At 41.0% G+C, this 21,750-nt stretch overlaps 1 protein-coding gene across 2 annotated transcripts in view; it reads right to left on the reverse strand.

Moving 5' to 3' along the window:
- The window catches only part of CREB5 (cAMP responsive element binding protein 5), a 260,153-nt gene that overhangs the window by 51,041 nt on the left and 187,362 nt on the right, over positions 1-21,750 (reverse strand). For both annotated transcript variants that reach the window (XM_052799285.1, XM_052799288.1), the window contains 2 exons: positions 20,689-20,815; positions 18,433-18,543 (listed from right to left, as the gene is read on the reverse strand). In XM_052799285.1, coding sequence (XP_052655245.1) covers positions 18,433-18,543; positions 20,689-20,815 — 238 coding nt within the window. The remainder of the gene's footprint in view (positions 1-18,432; positions 18,544-20,688; positions 20,816-21,750) is intronic.

Consider the following 21,750-nt stretch of genomic DNA (forward strand, 5'->3'; position numbering starts at 1 on the left):
GCCAATTGGAGTCTACTTCTGAAGCATGTAAAACTATTTATCTTTCAAAAAATCTGGCAATCTCATTGAACACTTCTACACATATTGATGTATTAGGTACCCCTAGCAACCCAGTAAACAGAAAATAATCTGGAGGATTATCTTAACTAATGAGATAATTTAGTAATTACAGGTATTTTAATTAGCATTGGTAAAGACATCCTTAAAAAGAATTGATTGTTTAATGACCAACCATCCTCTGTGGCTCCAGATCACCAAAGTCACAGAATCAGGCTGCCCCACTGAAGTCCTTACCATGCCTGAGTCCATGCCGAGAGGATACGGGCATGGGAGGAAGCCCTCATCACAATACCTTTAATTAATACTTGGAACTATAGAACATCAGTTCTATACACACTGAAACTATTACCAGCTTTTTAGGATATTCTTACGTTTCTCTGCACTATTGACACAAGCTTGCAAATATAAAGCAATCAAGCCCATCTTTCTGCAATGCAGGGATTACCAGCATTCGTTAATCTATTCATACTTTCTGCTCTTGGCAGATCCCTCTCAAAATCTTTTGCAGAACAATCAGCTTGGGAGGGGAATAATATCCCTTTAGTTTCACCAGTGCAAAAGTGGAAACGAGGACTTTCACAGCAGGAACCCCCTGTTAAATACCTTGGCACAAGAGATGCCAACATACCAGTCAAAAACTAATCACATCAAAAAGGAAAATTAATTTGGTGGTCTCACTGCATATGCCAGTTCTGAGCACTTTAAAGCTGCTCTCTGGTTCTGTGCTACAGCAGCAGGACAACCGCTGGAAAAAAAAGGTGTTGCAAGTCAGACTAGAGGTACCTTGGCAAGCTGTGAGGGTGAGCTTGCATTGCTCCTGCCAGCACTACAATTATTAGATGCTATCATCCCCTTGCATTCACTAGTACATGCAAACTTTTAAAACAAACAAGCAAATCAACCACACAATGAAGTAATGGGCTGTTTTGCATCTCTCCTGGCAAGGATACAACCTCATTCATCTGATAGCCACGCTACTGAAACCAAAGCACAGAAAACTCAAAGTCAAACAAATGAAAACGCATAGACTTATTCTTGTACTCACTCTCCCAGACAGCGCAGGAAAGGAGAGACAGTACAGAACATTTGCAGCGGTATCTATGGGATGACAAGCACTTAAAACCATTCCACAGCACAAGCTCAGAGCTAGCACTTGTGCCAAGTTTCAATGACATGCTTCAGTAACACGAATTGCTTACTGTTGGGCTTCATTTAACCATCCTGTTTCTAGCAGTTCTCTGAACTATGGATTCTTCTCCCCAAGAATACAAAAGCCCAAGGTATGAGTTCATTGCTAAAGAACGAAAGCATCTCAGCAGCCCAGGCTGCCTGGTGATTTGCTGAGCTCCTCTGTGCCAGTTGTGAGTTTTCTTCTAATTTAACTGTTAAGGTTTAAGCTAGAAAGAATCCACTCAGTGAAGCGCTGTATCTATGCAAACATGATCCTAATCCAAGCCAGGAACAAATCTCCAGTAAGATTTTTTTTGCTGTTTAATTGAGGAAAAGTAGTGCTCCTAAAACACTACGGTGTTTGCAGTAAAGACTGAGGTTATTTGGGTTTTGTAGAAATGCTGTGGTTTGGTCTCACCTTTAGAAGAGATGTAACTGAAGCACCTTTTTTTGCTTTTTATGAATCAGTAGACAGGCAACATGCTTTTTCCCACAGAAAGCCACATTTGCCTCAGTGCTCCAAAGCAAGCTGTAAAACTTGCCTCTATTGCTGACTCATCATTACTGTTAAGCAAATGTTTTTCTAATGCTTATATCTGAAGCCACCAGACAAACTGTAATTTGTGACCAGCCTTTGTATTTGGTAATAGCCTAACGTGGCAGAGTCAGAATCCATTCATTAGCTCTGGCAGGCAGCTCCAGCCTTCTGTGCAAGGAGCAAAGTTTAATGCGGACATTGTACTCAGGGCAGCCCTCGTACTGCGAGCCCCATGGTTTCAGCTTCCTTTACGAATCCAGAAATCTTTTTTTCTTTGCTCAGGAGTAACACTGTTAGTGAAGTAAAACCATGATATTTGTAAAGAAACTTAACCGTGTAACAGATCCTTGATTTTTACACTATTTACACATAAACTAAGGTATTCATCCTACTTAATTTAAATTCTATGCCACTAGCTGTTTCCTGTCCCCAAAAATGCACTGGGACAAATTTTTGACTGGAATGTGACTGACGGGTGGGAAAGGAAATGTTCCAACTTAGTAATGTGAATAATGCCTAAATGTGAAATAGTAGCATATTCCCAGAAAACAATTCAGAACTGATGAAATTCAGTTTATTCAGAATATTCTTTGCTCTATCTTCTTCAAAATAGGCAACGCTGTAGTAAGACATACTGTACTTTCCTTCATTTCAAGTTTGTGCTTTGTGTTGTTAGCTAACAGTTTATTTCTGGCTTTTTGAGGTGGTTTAATTTATGTCATACTTTTCACCCTAAATATTTATTCTTTATTGTAGATTTATCTTTTGACACTGAAGCTTATGCTGATAAGGAAAAAGAATTTAATCAAGCAGTTTAAGGCTTGATTCCCCAAACTACTTGAGCATCTGCTTAATTAGATTCTGAAATCACACTATGAAGAAGCACAAAGACTCATAGTCTAACTGTGAACTGGGATGTTTATTGTCTGGGTTCTCTATGTTTTAATTTCACTCTGTATCTGCCATCTATTAGCCAGGCACCATATGTAAACATAAGTAAACATGATCTAAATTGAACTGTAAATACAACACACAATTATTCTGAATTAAAGTTTAGTAGATTGCAAGAAAATAAGATATCCTGAGAATATGATGCTTAAACTATCCATGCCTTTTGAATGTATTCATTTAGCTTAAAAGCAAAACAGAGATAGCGTATCTCTTGCAGAGCTCATCAATGACACCAGACAGATTACCCAACATGTCTTCAATAGCATCTTCTTTTACTGAAACAAAAGGACTGAAGAAAAAGAAGGCATTCAACTCCACTCCTCCTTCTATATAGAAAATATGTATTCTCAAAATGCACATCATTTGGAAGGAAATTGTCAGGAAATTATGAGCTTGTCCATAATTTCTTAAATTATGTGTTTGTTCATAATTCCTTTATGTGTGGAATTGACAGGAGTTACACTAGTGTAATAAATTTACTTTTTCTCTTCTTTCTTCAAAGCAAAAGAAGTTAAATTCCAGTCACAGTTATGGCCTCAGGGAATCTAGGGTTTCACTAACACAATAGCAGTGAGTTTATACAGTCCAAGACACCCCAGGAAAGCCATGAATAAATGTCAAAATATCCTATTTCTCTACTGTGTATGTTTCTCTATCTCATAGTAGCTTTATTTCAAGTAAACTTCATTTACAGGTTCCCATTCCTTTGAACTCAGTTTGCATCACTAGAAGTGTATCTGTAAAGTCGTGAGTCCTCTCTGATTGTCCTGCTGCATGCCCGCCCCCAACAGCCCCCTGTCCCTGCACATTAAGACTCCCCTTATGCTAAACAGCCTCCCCCGAGGGTGGGGAATCTTTCCATTGCTCAGGGCAGAATTAATGTGTTTGGGAGGCCAAAAAAACCCCCACACCTTAGTGCTATCCAAGAATAATGCCTAAAGAAGTAATAGCTGCATCCCCCGCGGCCACATAAGATGACATCACGGGTCCTTCCAGACCCAGAGCTGCCGGTTCCCCTGGGCCCCGCCAATTCAGAGGTCTTCCTGAATTGAACATACAAGTGATTTCTGCCCTCCAAACATCACCAAAGCCATTAATCATGACCTCATGGTACACACAAGGAACAGAAAGAAATAGAAAGTGCCAAACTTATCTTTTAAGTGCCTTTTGCTCTTTTCAAGTATTTCTAACAGAGGCAAGACATTTGTTCAGTGCCTACTTCCCCACAGTTCTTTTAGCAATCACCAAAGAGACTCTCTCTCTCTATATATGTATATACATACACGTTATTATAGAATGAAAAGTAAGAGGACTGATCTAAATGCATCAGAAGTCAAGAAAGCTGAGCTTTCAAGCCGATGAGGTGTCAAAGCCTGCTCCGCGTTTACACACTGTCAGAGCAGAGCTCAGAGCATGGACTTGCTCAGGAGCAGAGACAGGGAGCAAAATCAATCTGGGAGGACCACATGTCCAGTGGAGTTCATAGAAAGGCTTTGTGCATGCCACACTGTCTCAATAATACACCTTTTATTAGATGTAATAAAGTCTTGGCAAAGACAGGTGATGACTCAGGAAGCACAAACAAATATAGAGAGTCTCTGAAAAAGTAAGCAAAACAACTCCAGCCCATTTCAAGTTTAAAAGAAATATCACGAAAATCAAAAGCAACATCTGGCAACTGGTCTCCCCACCATCCCAATTTAATTCTGACTGTGCTCCACTAGTGTTCAGAGATGCAAAGTCCAAAGGCCATCGGAGACAGATAGTTCAAGCTCCTGCCCTCAGACAGCTCATGGATCATTTCTCCCCTAAGGAAGCTCCTGAATATAGAGCAGAAACACCCTCTATGAAGTTTCCAGAATGGAAATGAAAATATTTCTCTGAGGATATTTTTCCTCTACTATTGGTCTGGTAACCTGATGTGCACCTTCTCCCTTGAACTTTCTTCTCCGCGCGCTGGCGTAGGCGCAGCCTGTCGGGTTGCTGCTGACCGTGCAAGAGGGTCTCAGAGCAGGCGGGGTGGCTGGCTCACCTCTGAAGGCAATGCAGGCAAATCTGATTTATTTTGCATCTTAAACAGACCACGAACATGGACACAAGAAGCTACCACATCTCAGCTGAGGAACAGATTAGGCTGTTCAGCCTCCATCCTAAGAGCGTGTCTGACTGTGCCTTAACAAGAGGGCACCACCATGCCGCACAGGTGAACGCTGAAAACCCAGGACTTTGTGGGTGCTGTTACGAGCTGACACAGCCTCGCCTGTGCTCTTGGGTCTCATGTTGCAAAAGGGTATGGAGATGGCAGGCAATGTGGAAAGCAGCGGTCAGCGTTGGGCATTCTTCATCTCCTAGGCGTTGCTAATACATGGTATTGCAAGCAAGGTCAAATACATGAAATATTTGAAAGGACACCGTTTCTATATGTTCTGGAGGGGGCTTTTACAGTTACCCTAACTGAAAATGTGGCTTTTCATATTCACATGAAGAAAACAACACACACACATCACACATACTACTAATAACTTAGAGCCATCAGCAAGTACTCGGCTATCAATATATCACAGTGACATGTCTCAGTAAAGCTTTGGAGACAGAGAGAGAAATACCAGTGGAAGACAGGTTTTATGGTGGTGGTGTCCCTAGGCCAAATCCATGCTTCGTGAAACTGTGCTGACACCATTAAAGACACCCCAAGGATGAATTAGACTCATTACATCTTACATTACATAATGAGATCTGTACAGGGGAATTTCTTACAGTTTTACTGCTACAGCTTCTAGTGTTAAATAGGATTTGTACATCCCTAAATTAAAACGAAGTTTCCAAAGTATTTTAAGGCATACATCACCTAGGCTATGTAAAACTAATTTATGAAACAGGTTTCCAAAACATGCATGCTTTGGTCTTTGGCCTGGGCTGTTTCACAGCACTTCTATCTGCTGTTAAATTGTGGTCAAAGTCCCACTTAGGACAAGATTGCACTTCCCAGCTGCAAAAAGTGAGCCCTAAGCGATGAGAACATAAAAGCTGCTGATACCTTGCGATCCCCAGAGAAAAAAAAGCAAGTACGGTCCCCATGGCCAATGATAAAATGAGCCATTCACACACTGAAAAACTCTTCCCAGCAGAGCTGTCTGAAGCCGTCTTCTTTTAGGTACCAGAGAAATAAAACCTAAAGCACAGGACTTGTCCTTCCCACTAAGGGTTAAATCTGGGTATAACGGGGTACATCCAATGAACCTGAAGGAGGAGGTGAAGCAAGACTGCCTGTATGGTTGCAAGCTCTGTGCTGCTTTCGAGCCTCCAGAATAGAGCTCAGCTTGACATTGAAAGGCTTTGTAGAGGTTGGTCATTCTCTCAAACTTGACACAGTCATAAATCCAAGGCACTGTGCAGCCAGGCACAGAGGTTTTTTTTTTCCAGGATGAGAACACATCTGAAACAACATGCTCAGACAGTATGGTATTATTTACTTACAGCTGAGCTTAGGAGATCGGGTAGCAGCCTCAGAAATTATCCCAATTATTTGAAATTGCAGTATAGTGTAAGAATTCTGTCAGAAGAGAGGAGTGCAAGAGGCAGAGCGGTGGGAAAAATTAAGATTTTTTTTTTAATAAAGCAAAACGAATCAAGGCAAGTATTCAAAAATAAGTTGCTAAAAACCATTTTATAAACCAGCTTTAAAATCTCTTAATAGCATTACCTTACCTTCTGTTGTGTCTGAAGACATATATATGAACCAATAATGTTCTCATGAGATTTCATTACTGAAAAGGCTCATTAGAAAAGGCATTAAAATACTAATTACCTCATAAACTATTTAGTTGTGTACCCACTGGGATAGTACTTACGAGTGCCCAAGCTCTTCATAGATCCAGCTAATCAATTAATGCTCATTACAACCAGAAAGAGTATGCAGACTGCAGCATGCAGGAGAAATAAATAAGTCAGAGGTTAGCAAAGAAAGTGATTTGGCTGTAATTGAACCTTCCTTTGTAACACAACTGTTGTCTGCTACGATTTAATTTTAATCAGCCCTTTTGGTACTTCTGGTAACGTGACTCTTCTCATCTCAAGAATCTCAGCTATTGTTACTGCTCCTTGAAGTACATAATTTATTATGGGAGATACAGCAAATGCTACGTGGAGATTCAAGTGGACAGGTATAGTGTTCACTGATACCATGCTAACATTGCCTACTGGGTGTGTAAACAAAGAGGAGAGGGGCTTGGGGGGTGTGTGTCTTGGGTGGTTTTCTCCTTCAAAGAAGAGCAGCCACAGAGACACAGATGCACTGCTGGCTTTCCCACCCGTGCTCCCACAGAAAGCAAAGCCCAACACCAGCACCTGCCCACCCTCCGCCAAGGCTCAGGAAGGGACAGGAGACATCTGCCAGTGACAACTGGGCTCTCATGGTGTTTTACAAACACCATGGGGGAAGGGGTCCTGCTTTATGCCCTGCAGAGATGGCACATAAGCTCCTTCACTTCAGGAACACCAGGACTGCAGACCCTCTCTCCTCACTGGACATGGTGGCCCAGTATTAACATTGGAAGCGCCTGGAGCCTGGATGGAGCCTGCTGGGCTCCTCTCCTTGCCTTTTGCCTAGGCCCCTGCAGGGAAGCTCCTGGCATACGTGCTGTCACCATTAGCCTTGCTTGGATATCAGTCCATCAGTTGTGATGCTAACATCCCACTGAGAAGGAAAGGATGGAGATTGACCTGCAGGCAGCCCACGACTTCAGGCAAATGCCATTTCCCAGCCACATGCACGTCATGATTTCTCCTATCCTGTAACAGCCAGGAGGCTGGCAGTGCGTGTCTGAAGAAAGACACTTCAGGAAATGTAGCCCTCGGCACGATCTACAGCATCTCTGGTTAACAACATCCAGGACTTAATCTTGGTTACTTATCATCCCCTTCACACATGCAACTCAAGAGAGCTTCACTTCTGCTTGAGACCTTAAAAATCTCTGCAGAAAGATCTTATATGCTCCAGAGAAATGCACATTCACAGTCTCTGTTGTTTTCACTGTGGAGGGGACAAACAGAAGATGGGAACTAGTAAAGTGAGGAACTTTAGAGCTACTTCATCCAGCTGGTCATTGCCCAGGTTGTGGTGGTCCGGAGCCCTAGGGCTAGCCTAGCTCCTCCACTAGAAGGAAAGCACATGCTGGATGGGTACTACAAGTCACAGCTATGTTATCTGGATTTTTGTGGGCAGTAGTAAACTAGCGTCATATATACCAGTTTACTAAGACTAGCATAAACACATCTTGAATTTTAAGTGTAGTAGAAAGGGAAGTTTTACTTTCTAAAATCTTTAAAATGGGATCAAGCCACCTTGTTTTCTGAAATTAAGGATTTGAGTATCCTTGGACAATCCCAGTAACCACAAATTTCACCAAGGGCAATTCATTCCTATTTTAATGCTCAGCAGTGATGCAGTTATATACCAGTTTTAGCATAAACCCTAGATTACCTCTGGGAACTCTTTACGCAACTAATTCAAACATTGCTTGGATCAAGTTTCCAATCAAACTAATCCACCACTAACATCATTTAGAAGACTGACAACTCTCTGCAAATTGATGTAGCAGAACAAATTTCCCATTCTTCGTGCAAATGGTACTCATCCTAAATGTTAGTAAGCGGTTTTTGGATAACACGCATGGATTTTCAGTTATTTATTGTTCTTCAACATTGTGAAGTATTTCAGGAAAAGTGGTTTCTTAACAAAAGATAAGGTAATGCACAAATAAATAGATGGACAAGGTTAGCCAAATAGGCATAGATAAGATTATGCTTGCACAGGAAAAGTGCATGGAATGAAGGAGGAAAAAAACGCACCAAAACCACAGAAAAGAAAAAAAATTACACACATGCACACGTGCACAAACATGCACACCTGCAGACGTCCAACCAACAAAGCTGGAGCTCTTCGGAGCGCTGGCTGTTACTGTTGCCTACCACTGCCTCTTGTTTAAATGACGTACTCAGAGAGTCCAGATTTTTTACATATCCAGATATTAATGTTTTGGCAGGATTTTTTAATTTAAGAGGATTCCTAGAAGATGAAGTTAGAACAATATCTGTTACAAAACCCCAAATACATAGTTTTTCTCTCTGACACACACACACACACACACTGCACACCAACACCAGTCTTCAGAGCAGCTGCGCACGTCCATCAGATGGAAAGCAGATCAAGGACTTCATCCACCCTCATCCTGGGTATCTTCTGGCTGCTATGTTGGCAGCCAAAACAAAGTTCACGATTAACCTCATGCTAAAGAGCCTCTGTTAACAGTTGGGGAACACAGTCCATCCTCTTTACATATATTTCTCCTGAACCACAAGCAGCACATAAAGCAGACTCTAGTCAAACCCAGTAATGATGCTAGGTATTTTGGGAAGAAAGAAAAAAAAAAAAGGCAAAAAGTTGGCACAGTAAGGCAAATGTCATACTTTGGTGTATAGTGGTGTTCTGTCAGAAGCCAGACATACTAAAAATATTTACATAATTTAAAATAATTTGTAAAGGTCTAGTAAAGTCTATTTTGGGCTTTGGGCTTTAATAAAAGTTTAAACATTTGCTAGATCCCATTGGACTTCATGTGTAACCTTGGCATTTGAGGGCAGTATTGAGGATATGCCATTACTAAACTTTTCATATTAGTATGAGTGTGAACTGAAATACCATAATAAAAATATAACAATATTTCTTGCGACTTGAAAACAGCCCTGGACTTTATGTGTATTTCCAGATGGGAAACTAAAAATGTACTCTATGTTTGCACATGTATACTCAGAGGTGGCTTTTAGTCTAATTTAAACATTCCAGAATAACGTGGCCTAAATATAACAACATGAATCATCCATCAGTTTCAAAGAAATATTTGGCAATTTTTTGTTATGAATCATTAGGGACAGGTACCAATACCTGTCACTGACTGATACAGGAGATTCAAAAACTCCCGGTGATTGCTTGGTATGATGAATCAATTATAAAAATCTCCTGATACTATTTTGGGGCTTAGAGAAAATAATTTATCTTTAAATGTTATGTAATGGACACCTATAGGAAGCAGAGTTGAAAAATTAAGTCAGAAAAAGTTCATATAAGATGTTGGAAGAATTGGCAAAACACCAGTGTGCAAAAAGAAGACGCAAATATGTACTGTATTCTAAACAGAATAACGTTAAAACCACAAGCCAAAACCAACAAAATGCTTACCTGGCAGTGTCAAACTGTGGAGGGGCCAGAGGCCTTTTCCTTGCCTAAAGGAAAATTTTGAGATTCAGAAGTATAAACTACATCCTCAGTTGATGCAAAAACCACACAGTTCCTTTGAAGTCAATGAATTTACACAGGTTTACAGCAGCTGAGGATCAGGGCTACATTTTAAAAGTAATCTTTGACTATACCAAAAATGTTGCCTCTGATTTTTTTAAAGCTAGAGGAGTGTGAAATTCTATTTTTAAGCTGCTTATGGGGCTTGTTTCCTTTCTGAACACTTATTTTTGAAAATTAAAATGGAGAGGAGAGGAGAGGAGAGGAGAGGAGAGGAGAGGAGAGGAGAGGAGAGGAGAGGAGAGGAGAGGAGAGGAGAGGAGAGGAGAGGAGAGGAGAGGAGAGGAGAGGAGAGGAGAGCTCCAGTGAAAAGGTGGCTATTTTGTTTAAATTCATTTCCAGTAGACTGAAAAACAAAGCTACAGGAATTCTGGCCGCTGTTTTTCTATTTTACAAAAGCTTTCTTTTTTTTTACAACATAATTTTAAGACCAAGCTTTCATGAATGAAAATATAATAAGATGAAGGCAACAATCCTAAATTAAAGTACTTCCACAATGATATTGTTAGTAAATGAAGAATTTGATACTATCTGAAAATAAGATTTTTAGAACATTTTTCAATATGGTAATGAGTTGGTTTCAGTGTGACTTTAATATATAAAATAGGAGAAAAAAAAGCACATCCATGACTACAAGAGGGAGGTTTTGCATAAGTTAAATTCTATTCCTAAAAGACTGACAGTCTTTCAGTCAAATCTTTAAGTTCATCTTTAGTTGGTTAAAGTCCATGTTCCCCCTGCCTCTGCAATACTAATGGGAAATGATTCCAGTTATATCAAGTATTTTGCTGTCTTCTTTGTAACATAAGTCACTTAAAATGGGGCAAACTATCTAAAGCAGAGTAACTTGGAGGTGCCCACATTGCCAGAGAAATTGCAATCAGTCCTCAGCACATGAGCAACAAACTGTGAGTAAAGACTGCTCAGGTCTGCTGGGGGGTCCAGTAAGGTGGGCTACACAGTAATTGTAGCATAAGGAGGATACAGAGCACGGAGGACACGACCAACTACACTAAATCCCATGCAGTCTGACTACAGAGCACATTTGGGAAGATTATTCATAGCATTTCGTACACTAAAATCTCAGATAGACATTACCAGCCAGCAATTTGCTAGTAAAAACCACAGCGGAGCAAAGTTTGCTGCGTAAGTGTTTCCAGGGTGGGAGACCCCAGCCTGTCCCAGTTTTTAAATTACCTCCTTGATAATTCTCCAAACACAAATAAGAGAAGTTGCACTAATGAACATCTGGAAGACAGCATATAACCCTCCCACCGCTGAAAAGTGTCACTGGCCGTATCTGACAGAAGAAACAACAAATGCTGTGAGCATTTCCTCAGACTGAACACAGCTTGTAGCAGTATTTCACATATGCCTGTGATCTTAGAAGGAGCTCTACAGGGGTATTCGTTAGTCCTGGTTTGGATATGGTTGACATTATATGAAAGTAAGTGTTCTCCTGAGATTTCAGTGAGAGTCACAATGCCAGGGAAGCTGATCTCACAAGCCTTCCATCATCTCAGATGACAGAAGCCTCAGAAGATCAGCTAATTTTTGTCATTCTAAGCCAAAATCTCATCAGTAAAGTTCAGGAAATTTCAGGGGCATTAAATCCAAACACAAACTGTCACCTTCATTTGGATTTGAATCCTAAATTAGAGCCTGCACCCCCTGTAAGCTTGAGGAGTTCAGAGTCTCCCCATTCTTTCACTAGCCCTGAAAAAACACTGTATTTCAACAATTATATTGATATTACCTATATTAATAATTAATATTAAATTGAAAAAATACATATACATAGATTCTACTCAGACAGAAGTTGTGTTTTCTGGAAGTGGCAGCCAGAAATTCTTCTGTGCTTGTTTCAGTGCTTCCACTGACAAATTGCGTGGCCTCTAGTGAGTCACTTCACTTTTCTCTCTCAGTTCAACAGCCTAAAACTATTTATCTCACAGGAATGCTATCATAATTAATAAACTGCTTCATTAGCTACTGCATAGTTTTTAGAAAATGCTTTTTAAGCCTGTCCATAAAGAAGAGATTTATTGCCATGAGAATTTTGCTTCCAGCTCTTGTGTCCTCCGTGGTTAAAATATGGAGCTGGTATAGTGTGTAACACCATCCCCTCCACCCCAAAGCCCATTGCTTGTCATGAGATGCACTTGTACATCCCAGGCAAAAGCCAGGCTTAATGTGCAATGGCCTGAAGTGCAAAACAACTTCCATTATTCATGGCTCTTGCAAAAATCTTGGAAAGTGAAAGCTGTACATATTCCAAGCAAAAGACTGAAATATATCTATGCGAAGCAGAACTTCCCTGTAACGCAACCTTGTTTTTATTTTTATAATTTCCTTTTTCACTGGCTTCACTACCAGAAGGGCTTGCTTTTACTTGCACCAGCTCCCACTGACACACAACCTTACACAAACAAAACCTTTTCTGGAAGGGACGGTTCAGCACCAAACAAGTCACCCTCACGTATAGGGATGTATCGCACTTTTAAGTTTCAAAACCTTACAACACACAAAAGCCAGCAGTTCATATGTTGGGCTAGATGATAGCTACAGCAAGCAAATATTAGGATTGTGTTTCAATTATTGCTATGGTTACAAAATCAGGGTGGACACTGGAGGGAAAAGGAGAAAGAGAAACAATCTACAAAGACGGTAAAACCTCTGAGGAAAGACAGGGTGGTGGAGAAACAGGGAAAGAGAAAGGGTGAGGGCTGGTGGGTGGGGGAGAAAGCAAGGTCATTTTAACACCCAGATGAATCAAGGCAAACAAAATAATAAAAATCCAAGTTCTTCTAGGGAAATAGTGCTAATAAGATCACCGCAGGATAAAGTGACGCAAAGAAAGAAAAATGCAAGGAATTGTTACAACTTGTGTCTGCAACAAGCAACGCAATTTGTATGCACTCAGGAGAAGCGAGATCAAATATTCAACACGTATTCACAGCAGCTATGACTAACTGAACAGGCTTGCTTCTCTATTGCACTTACTGAGCCACTGACAGCTTAAGAAGAATTAGTTCCTACCCAGTCTAGTTCATAATCCAGCATTTAGGCATGACGGGTACAAGGTCCTGTTTCAGTAAACAAAATAAAATATGATTAGCTTCACCCATCACGATAATACCTTAATCCACAGCAAGGCATACTGTCTGCAGGCAAAGCTACCGCCCAGGGAGGATTTTAAAGTGTAGATCAGGAGGCACACTGAAAGGTTGGCTTTGGGGACTTTAAAACATAAGCACAAATGTAACAGGAGATACAATTTCAGAACAGTGAGTTTTGTCAACAGTTGCAGAAGCACTGTGTTTTTTAACTATTTAACAGTGCCTTCCTTGAAAACATTTCTCAGTTACCAACACAGGAAATTTTGTCTTTTTTTTTATATTGGAAGGCTTTGCTTTGCACATTTTTTTTTTTCTTATGATGCTTTCATTGCTTTATTGTGAAGGACAAGACGAGCAATTGCTGTAGAAAGCTCTGCAGAGATGTGACATTTTCTTTCTGCTCAGTAGTCCAGAATCCGTGCGAAGAAAAGCCTCCTGGCCCTGAAGCCATGCGTGTTGCTCTACTAAAGCGACTCCTCTCCCAGCCAGCTTGATAGGAAAACAGCAACTTCAAACTGTTTATCATATTTAACAAAGTATCTTCAGTCATGAAGTATCAAGTAGCTAAACCTAGAGCTTCAGTGGCTCTGATCCTGCCTGGACTGCCTACGCCAGCCTCCTGCCCGGAATCGGTATGGAAGCCTTGCAGATCTGGGCCCAGAGCTGGTACCCAGCAGGATGCCCTTCCCCAGGCCACCGGCCATCCCAGGATGCCACTGCTGTTAGGGCAGCGCTCTTGTTTCCGCATCCAACGGCTGAGCCGAGTACTAAACCGGGACCGGCGTTAAGAGCTTACTCCAGCCGTTTGTCCCCTTGCACCAGTTGCACCTTCACAGCTCACAGGCATGGAAATGCATGTTATCTGTAAAACAAGAAGCAGCAGAAGACTCCATCCGAACACAGACCCCAATCTGCATCGGAGGAAAGCCGGCCACCTTTGCGGCCGAGCCTTTCCCGCCTGGCTGGTGTGCTGTGTTTCTGGAGAAAGTGAGCAGTGCCTGACAGCCATACGAAATGCACCCAGGGCCCCGCAGCCAGTCCTACCTTTCTGCTGGGATGGAGAGCTGAGCGACGCTTGGGCTGGGATTTTCACAGCCACCAGTAGGAGCTGGACCCTTAACTCTCATTAAGTTGAATAAAAATTAGTGCTGATGACAACAGGCTAACCGCAATTTCTTTCATCTCTCTCGCTCCTCCACCAAAGCTGTCCAGCATTCTTAGGTAAATTATGAGGTTCAGTTAATATGGATATTTTACCATTATAATTAGGAACATTCTCATTACTGGTTTATTACTTTTCTTTTCTGGTTATGTTTTCACTCTTACATTGGATAGACACTTTCAAATTAATTTTCTTTTTATTACTGTTCAACCTAGTAATGCATACAGGGCAAAAACAATAGCCCACAAACCTACGTACTTCTGATATGGAAATAACTTCTTTTCTTTTTTAAAGAGCCATACAGATTCTGTCAGGAAAGCAGGCACAGCCAAGCCACACATGTTACATTTTATTTAAATTTTACAAAATACATATCTGGCAAGGGGCAGACGGAGAATGTAAAAGAAAAAATTAACAGGTCAAATTGAAAAGTGTATTTTTAAGTTCAATTATTTTCATTGCCAGCCTGCTTTTTATACCTTCTTTCAGAGCTCATAAATCTCTACAGGTAAAGATCAATGCCTTGCAAAATTCGGACAGAGAGTCATCAGCTCCACCGAAAAGACCTGCTCTCATGCAGCCTTCCAGCAGTTCAGTGCACGCTATTTATCTTTCACTCCAATAATCCACATGGTATTGCACTTCCGAGTTATAAAACCTTGAATATTCTGAAACTGCAAAACCAAACTGTATGTAAGCAGTATATTAAGGCAAAGGCACCACCAAAAATTCCGAGTTCATAATATTCTCAGCCTACTGAACCACATGTTAATATGCTACACGTGCTATTCTGCATATTTTTACCATGTACACTTAGAGCTATATCTTTCCTCCACTTTCCAATGCAATATATTTTAATACAAAATCAATGTGTGTTTTTGGTGGGCAGCATAAAGGTTTTATCCACTCAGCTCTGAATCTAAGAAGAAAGCAGTATTGATTTAGATGTTCACTCATTCATTTACTAGGACAGTTTTAAAGCATTAGGTGATAACCTAATTGAGAGGCACACTGTGAGGGAAACTGAGATTGTTGTGATAAATTAAATCAGTTCTGGGATGTCATCTACAACACTTTAATATTTGAAGGAACATTCTCCTGAAAAAATTAAGCAAGGAAACAAGCATCTTGGGTGGCAGTGGCTTGGTGGCTTTCTATAAATGCCAGATAATACAAGCCAATTTAAATACATATAGGTAAATAAATTGCTTCTTTTAGAAACATAACATTAATGCAACACATTCTATATGTGTCTGTAGATGTGCTTGTGTATCAGACAATGTATGTATTTATCAGCCTGGCTTCCACTTCCTACTACAAACTGATCATGAACCAATCAAGGGTGTGAGTCTTGTGCCATCTATCTGCTCTCTCTAAAAAACCTGGCATCACACAGCATCCATGCTGATATTATTTATTCATATTTATTTTACAGAAGCAAATTAAGTCACACACATCACCAAATAGTGTTACGACTGCTGCATACCAAATCATGCTTGCATTGCTCAGGTACATACTTTCATGAGGCCAGAAGGATTTGGTCTCACATCTGGGTCTCACATCTAGACGAGCCTGTCCTGCATTCTTTCATGTAAGCACGAAGAAAATGCTGATCCATCTGCCATGGATTTGGATGGCTGATGAATCAGGCCCAAAGTCCCCCAAACCTCTCCAGTTACTGCAGTCATTAGCTGCAAGCAGCTTAGATGACTCTGCCTAGTCTTCCACACATACATTCTTCACAGTGTGGGGCCAGCCAAAGAGAACACAAGCAGTGCTGGATGCACCAGCAGTAATAGCATTAGCAGAATTTGGGCAAATCTGAAATTCCTTCCTAATGCAGGACGCAATCCGGTAAGGTACTAAGCACCCTTGTTTTCGACTTCTTAAAAAAAGTCGCCAGAGTATGCGAAGTCTCATGCTTTGAGCATGAAACAAAGTGAAATAGTTAATAAGAACAAATATGTCTGTAATACAGATGATTCAGATTTAAAATTCATGAACTTACATGTAAGAAATAATTTTGCTCTGAATATTCCCTACATTTCTTCCACTTTGTGTTCATGCAGAGTATTGTTAGTAGATTTGTATTCCCCAAAGCAGTGGCTAAATGAAGAGGCTTTTTACATTCCGTGTGTGCTCAAACAGAAACAAAGTATAAAACTAGAATATAGAATATTAAAAACACCCCTGCATTTGAAAAGAAGAAAGGTCCTGGAGCTCTGAATTATGCCTCTTACTCTTAAGAGTTAATGTGTGTAGATTTTTTTTCCACCTCTGGAAGAGTGGCAGAAAGCCCCTGAGAAGCAAAGGCGCTGCTTGTTCGCTATACTGTGTTTTGGAAGCGATAGCAATTTTGGTCTGAAAGAACCGTGCCTTCATACGTTAGATTTAGGGACAAAACCTGCTTAATTAAAAAGTAATTTGTATTAATGTACAGTTTCAGCTATTAAAGTACAGAATTCTCACCACATGCACCAATAATTTAATCTTGTTCTTAAGTAGCCTCGCACTTCCAGTAAAAAAAAGGCAGGGGTGGAGGGGGAGAGTAAACTACAGAACCTTTAGTCCCCAAAACAGATGCCAGTTTTAGATTTATTCAGCCAAGAAGTATTTAGCTTGGCTCAGCTATGCTTGTGTTGAAAAAACACTTGCCTATTCCAAAAAGTTTTTAACAAGCTCTGCTGCAGATGCTGTTGCCATTTGGCATGTCACCGTCACTGTGTGGTACAGCAGAAAGAGAACTCTTGACCACAGGTTTTCCTTGGCTGGGGGAGCCAGCGTTTTTGGCTATTGCTCTTCTTCTGCCCAACTGGCTGCATGTTTACGGAGTGTGGTTTTAGACGGGGTGTTAACAGAAGTTGGGTTAACAGCCTAACCCAGACCAACAGTGAGGTGAAGGCATGACCTATCCAATCTAAGAAAACAGAGATAGAATAAGCTCGTATATGCTGTTGCTCTTACCCCAGAGTCTCTTGCATGCACCATACCTATAGACAAGAAGATATTTTTCTTTGCCTCAGGATAGATGACAACAACTTTAAAAGCTGTACCAGTCATGCAAAGTAGAAATATATAAAAACATGTGGTTGCTTAATCTTTGTCGGCTTGATTTCATTCTCTCACTTACGACAATTTTACTTTGGCGAAACGCCACTGAAGGAAGTTCAATGAAGTTACTCCTGTTTTCCACTATGATGAGATATCTTGAGAGGATAAAAACCCAACAGAGTTAAACTGCAAACTTCTGTCCTCGTATTTCCACTAGCCAGCAAATGGCAGTTCTGAAACTGAAAAAGCCTAAGTGTTTCTACATTGATCAACTCGGGTTCCAGGGATATTAGTGCCAAATACCTCCATCAGAGTGCATAGAAAGCTGGGGAAAACTCACAAATGCCCACCTGAAGTATAGTTTACCTACCCTAATCCTATACCAGTGCATATGCCTGAGAAGCCTTGACCTTGTAAGACATACAACAACTTTAAAAAACACTATGACATTTGACTTCTATAAAAAAATTATTTTCATCCAAATTCTGACTCTTCTATTTGACAGTAACACCTTTGTTGCACCCAAGCAATAGAAAACATCCCATTTTTATAAACATTGTTCGGTCTGCTTTTCTAACACTGCCATTACCCTGATACACCATGCACCTATCCAGAAAAAACAAAGACTATGTACACTCCCTCCACATCAGACACTTTTTACTTCACTCTTTATTAACTGACAATTTTGTTTAAGCCAAGATGTGGAGCAGACACCATCAGAGAACCAGCCAGACCATTTGCTTAAATTCTACTAATCTGCAACAAAAATCCTATTTAACACAGTATGGATCAGATAGTCCACCCTTCACTTCAGTTCCCTCTCACCAAGAGTTCACCTAGGACTAGGAACATCTTGAAAGTTCATAGACACAAAGGCAATTTACTGCAGCATATTAAAAAAGTGTACAACATATGACTAAGAATGAAGTAAGCAGTGTCTGGCTACATCCCCCACTGTCTGGCTAACCAGTACGCAAGAGCAATACAAGAAAAGAAAAAATATATTTTTTTAATTTTCTCTTTTTACCATTTTGGCTTCTGAATGCATTGGGGGCACTTGAGGTGAAGCACACGGATTACTGAGGTTCGGTCCCTGCATCCCCATGATGTTGGAGTTCATTGACATTTGTCGCTCCATCTTTTAAAGGAAAAAGGAAAAAAAAAAAGGTTTGAAAACGTCTGGAGACATTTGCAAGAATTTATGCTCGGTTTCTATTTAAATGGACTCAGCTTTATTTCTTCATGTCATGACTGGAAAAATAATAATCTGTGTCGTGAATTGCATGTGTGTATGCATGCAGGCGTGTGTTTCATCAGAATCGGCCCTGAAAACTCACAGCCAATTACAAAGAAAAGGGTTCTTTACTAAACAAATATAGCAGCCACCCAGGTTTGAGCTTTTTTGTAATGATTTTCTCCCTTTCAATATAACAACACTTGGAGTTAAGTGGTTTTAAAAGCATCACTGTATAAAGTTGTGGCTTTCCCTGTCAGTGCAGCCCAACTTAGCTTGTTAAAAACATAAATAAAAATCCACAATCTCGAGTATATGGAAAATGAGTTGGCTCTTTTTCCTTCACTCAGACTGCTCAGCTGAAAAGAGTTTTCCATATGTCTTGTAAGGGAAGCTTTCATGTACTGCTGAGATAGCAAAAAAGCAAGCAGAACTCCTCCTGGCTATTGAGAGCCCTTTCTGCAAGCGAATCTCACTAGGCTGGGAGGGAAGGATACAATTTTCAAACAAAACCTAAGGCCTGGATAAAGTAATTTCCTGGAGTGTCTTCCTTGAAAAGAGGCAAGCCCTGTTACACTGCTAGTGATTGGTAGGGGGGATAAGTAGGGTTATGGTGCTGCTTTCAATCAGAGCTGAGCACCCTGCCTCGCTTTGGGCCAGTCCCCTGAATCTTTGGCTGATACAGGAAAGAAGCTTTTGGATCCTCCTGAGCGTTTCCAAGCAGGGGAGCTATTTTTTGTGCCCTGTGGTGAGGTATTGACTCCCACCCTCCATGATCCCAGCAAGAATGGGTGCTGGGCCTGGGGGAGAGGACAGTATCCCACTGCCCGCTGGCGGGGAGAAGCTGCCTCTGCCAGGGTCCCTCACCCTCCCCATGGGGCAGGAGCGGCTCCCGCTGCCATCTCCTCTGCAGCCCTTTTGGGAAGGCTGTGGTGCAGGAGCTGTAGCTGGGGCAGCCAGCGCTGATAGGGTCTGTCTCGCCTCCACGCTCACGTCTCCGGGCTTCTCAGCCAGAGCACACCTGCTTGTCTGCAAGGAGAGCTGCCTGAAGGGCTCCCTGGCAGCAAACCGAAGGCCCTGAGCTTACACCGAAGTGGGATGTTTGCTCCATTTCAGGTTCCTTGGAATCATGCCAGAAAAAAACTGCCCACAGTGACGTGTCTTTTTTTTTTTTTTTTTTTTTTTTGAAGTTACTGGTCAATATTCCAGGAGACCCTTATTGACAAGTTACTAATTAATAACTTATTAATGACTGCTCAAATAGCAGCCAAACCTGAATCTTTGTAGCCCTGTGGAATGTCCCCATTGCTCCAGCAAAGCCAGAACAAGCAGTGCTTTCCTCCCTCCCATGGTCGATTGCTCTCAGGCTGTCTTCCAAACTGAACATCCTGGAATGAAACATAAACTTCTCCTCTCCCAGTCCCCTCTTCCCCGTGCCATCCTTACTCATCTCCACCCCTAATCTGCCCGAATGTCTTATATTGAAAGGGTTGTTAAAATAATTTAAGAATTTGAAGCTACAACTGCAAAGCACCCCTGTCTCCCAGAAGATGGGAAATGTTCCCATCTCTGCAGAAATGAGTGGAAGATGAGCAGTGATCATGACCAAATTCTAATTAAGTGCAAGTTACCAGGCTGGAAAAGTAAGTCGCATTTCTTTATTGTTAGCTGGTTATCTCCCACAAACAAGAGGATTATTTAGAGTTCACTGGCATAACTTATGTACATGGCTTTTCCAGTTTTGTCTGTCTTCAGAAAAATCTTTTTGCTCCAGCAGACATACTGATCTCACCTACATGACCAAGTGTGAGAACCAGAAATTGTAGTCTCATGTAAACTGTGTCTAATCACTCTCACACTAATTAACATGCCATTAACTGCACCAGCAATACTCTTGTGTAAGATGAAGCAATGAAAAGGGTCCGGCTTCCTTAACTCATTACACTTTGATTTTTCAGAAAATCCAGCAGACTGTCACCTCTGCATAGGCTGAATCAAGCAAAAAACCAACCTTCCTCCCCACCAAAAAACCCAAACCAAAAAACTTACAGGCATGAGTACAGCAGAAGATCCAGGCATGGTAGGGTTGGGCAGGGTGCCAGGCATAGAGGCAGGCATAGGCTGTCTTTGTCGGTTGTGTAGGTGCAGTAGTGAAGACAGAGAACCTGGGACAGGCCTAGAAGAAAAGGAAAGAAAGCTGTCACGGGCTATGGAGACCAAAACAAGCCTTACCATGCCAGCCATTGCTAGGCACAGGCAACTCTAGACAAGCAGGCGCAGATCAGCCAATCCCACTTTTGTCCTCTCCTGCATAAATCAGTAGAACAGAAAGTTTTCAAGAAACAGATGAATCATCTTCCCTCTACTGTTTATCGGTTAAAGCACCAGTACAGTTCACTGACAGAAAATGAATGTAAACGTAACAGCCACTCTCAGGGTATGCACCTCTGCATCTTACAGTGGCCAGCAAAAGATTTCTACAGACAAAGCAGGAAAATTTCCTGGCATGCCACACCAGTGCATTGCTGTAAATTCAGCCCTCGGGAACAGAAATATCTGGCTGATAGCTTTGCAGACTATGACAGAAAATTAAACACTCTTAAATTAATTCTGAAATTTTACCACCTGTAAATAAACTACCCTAAAATGAGTATTTCATCTCTTGATATTCTCTCCTGTGAAACTCTACCAAGTCTTTGTTCCAAAGCAAGGTTCCTGATTTTACCAGTTAGCATGTCACCAGGGCACAGAAAACGGAAAAAAGGAAAGAAAATTAGCAAAATTACATTCAGATTAAGTAGCTTGTAAAGGCAAAAAGTACGGACTATAAAAAAGCAGAGTGAGTTATTTTGGCAAAAGGAGTTCAAAAGATTTAGAAGGATTTTTCTAAGTACAGCACAGGGAAAAGAGTGCATGTGAGAAAGCAGGCCCACTCGGAAAGAAGAAGAATCATAAAATTAATGGATTAAACAAAGCTGGGACAACTCTTTGAAAATAGCTTTTAAGAATGTGGTCTTGGGAATTAGTTAAATTAATCAGCTTTTTTCTTTTTTTTTTTAGTTTTGAAGTTATGAGTGGTATTTAGTTATGAAGGTATGAGTTGCTTGAAGT

The sequence above is a fragment of the Harpia harpyja genome, chromosome 1 (assembly GCF_026419915.1).
Source record: "Harpia harpyja isolate bHarHar1 chromosome 1, bHarHar1 primary haplotype, whole genome shotgun sequence".
In the NCBI taxonomy this organism is placed as follows: domain Eukaryota; kingdom Metazoa; phylum Chordata; class Aves; order Accipitriformes; family Accipitridae; genus Harpia; species Harpia harpyja.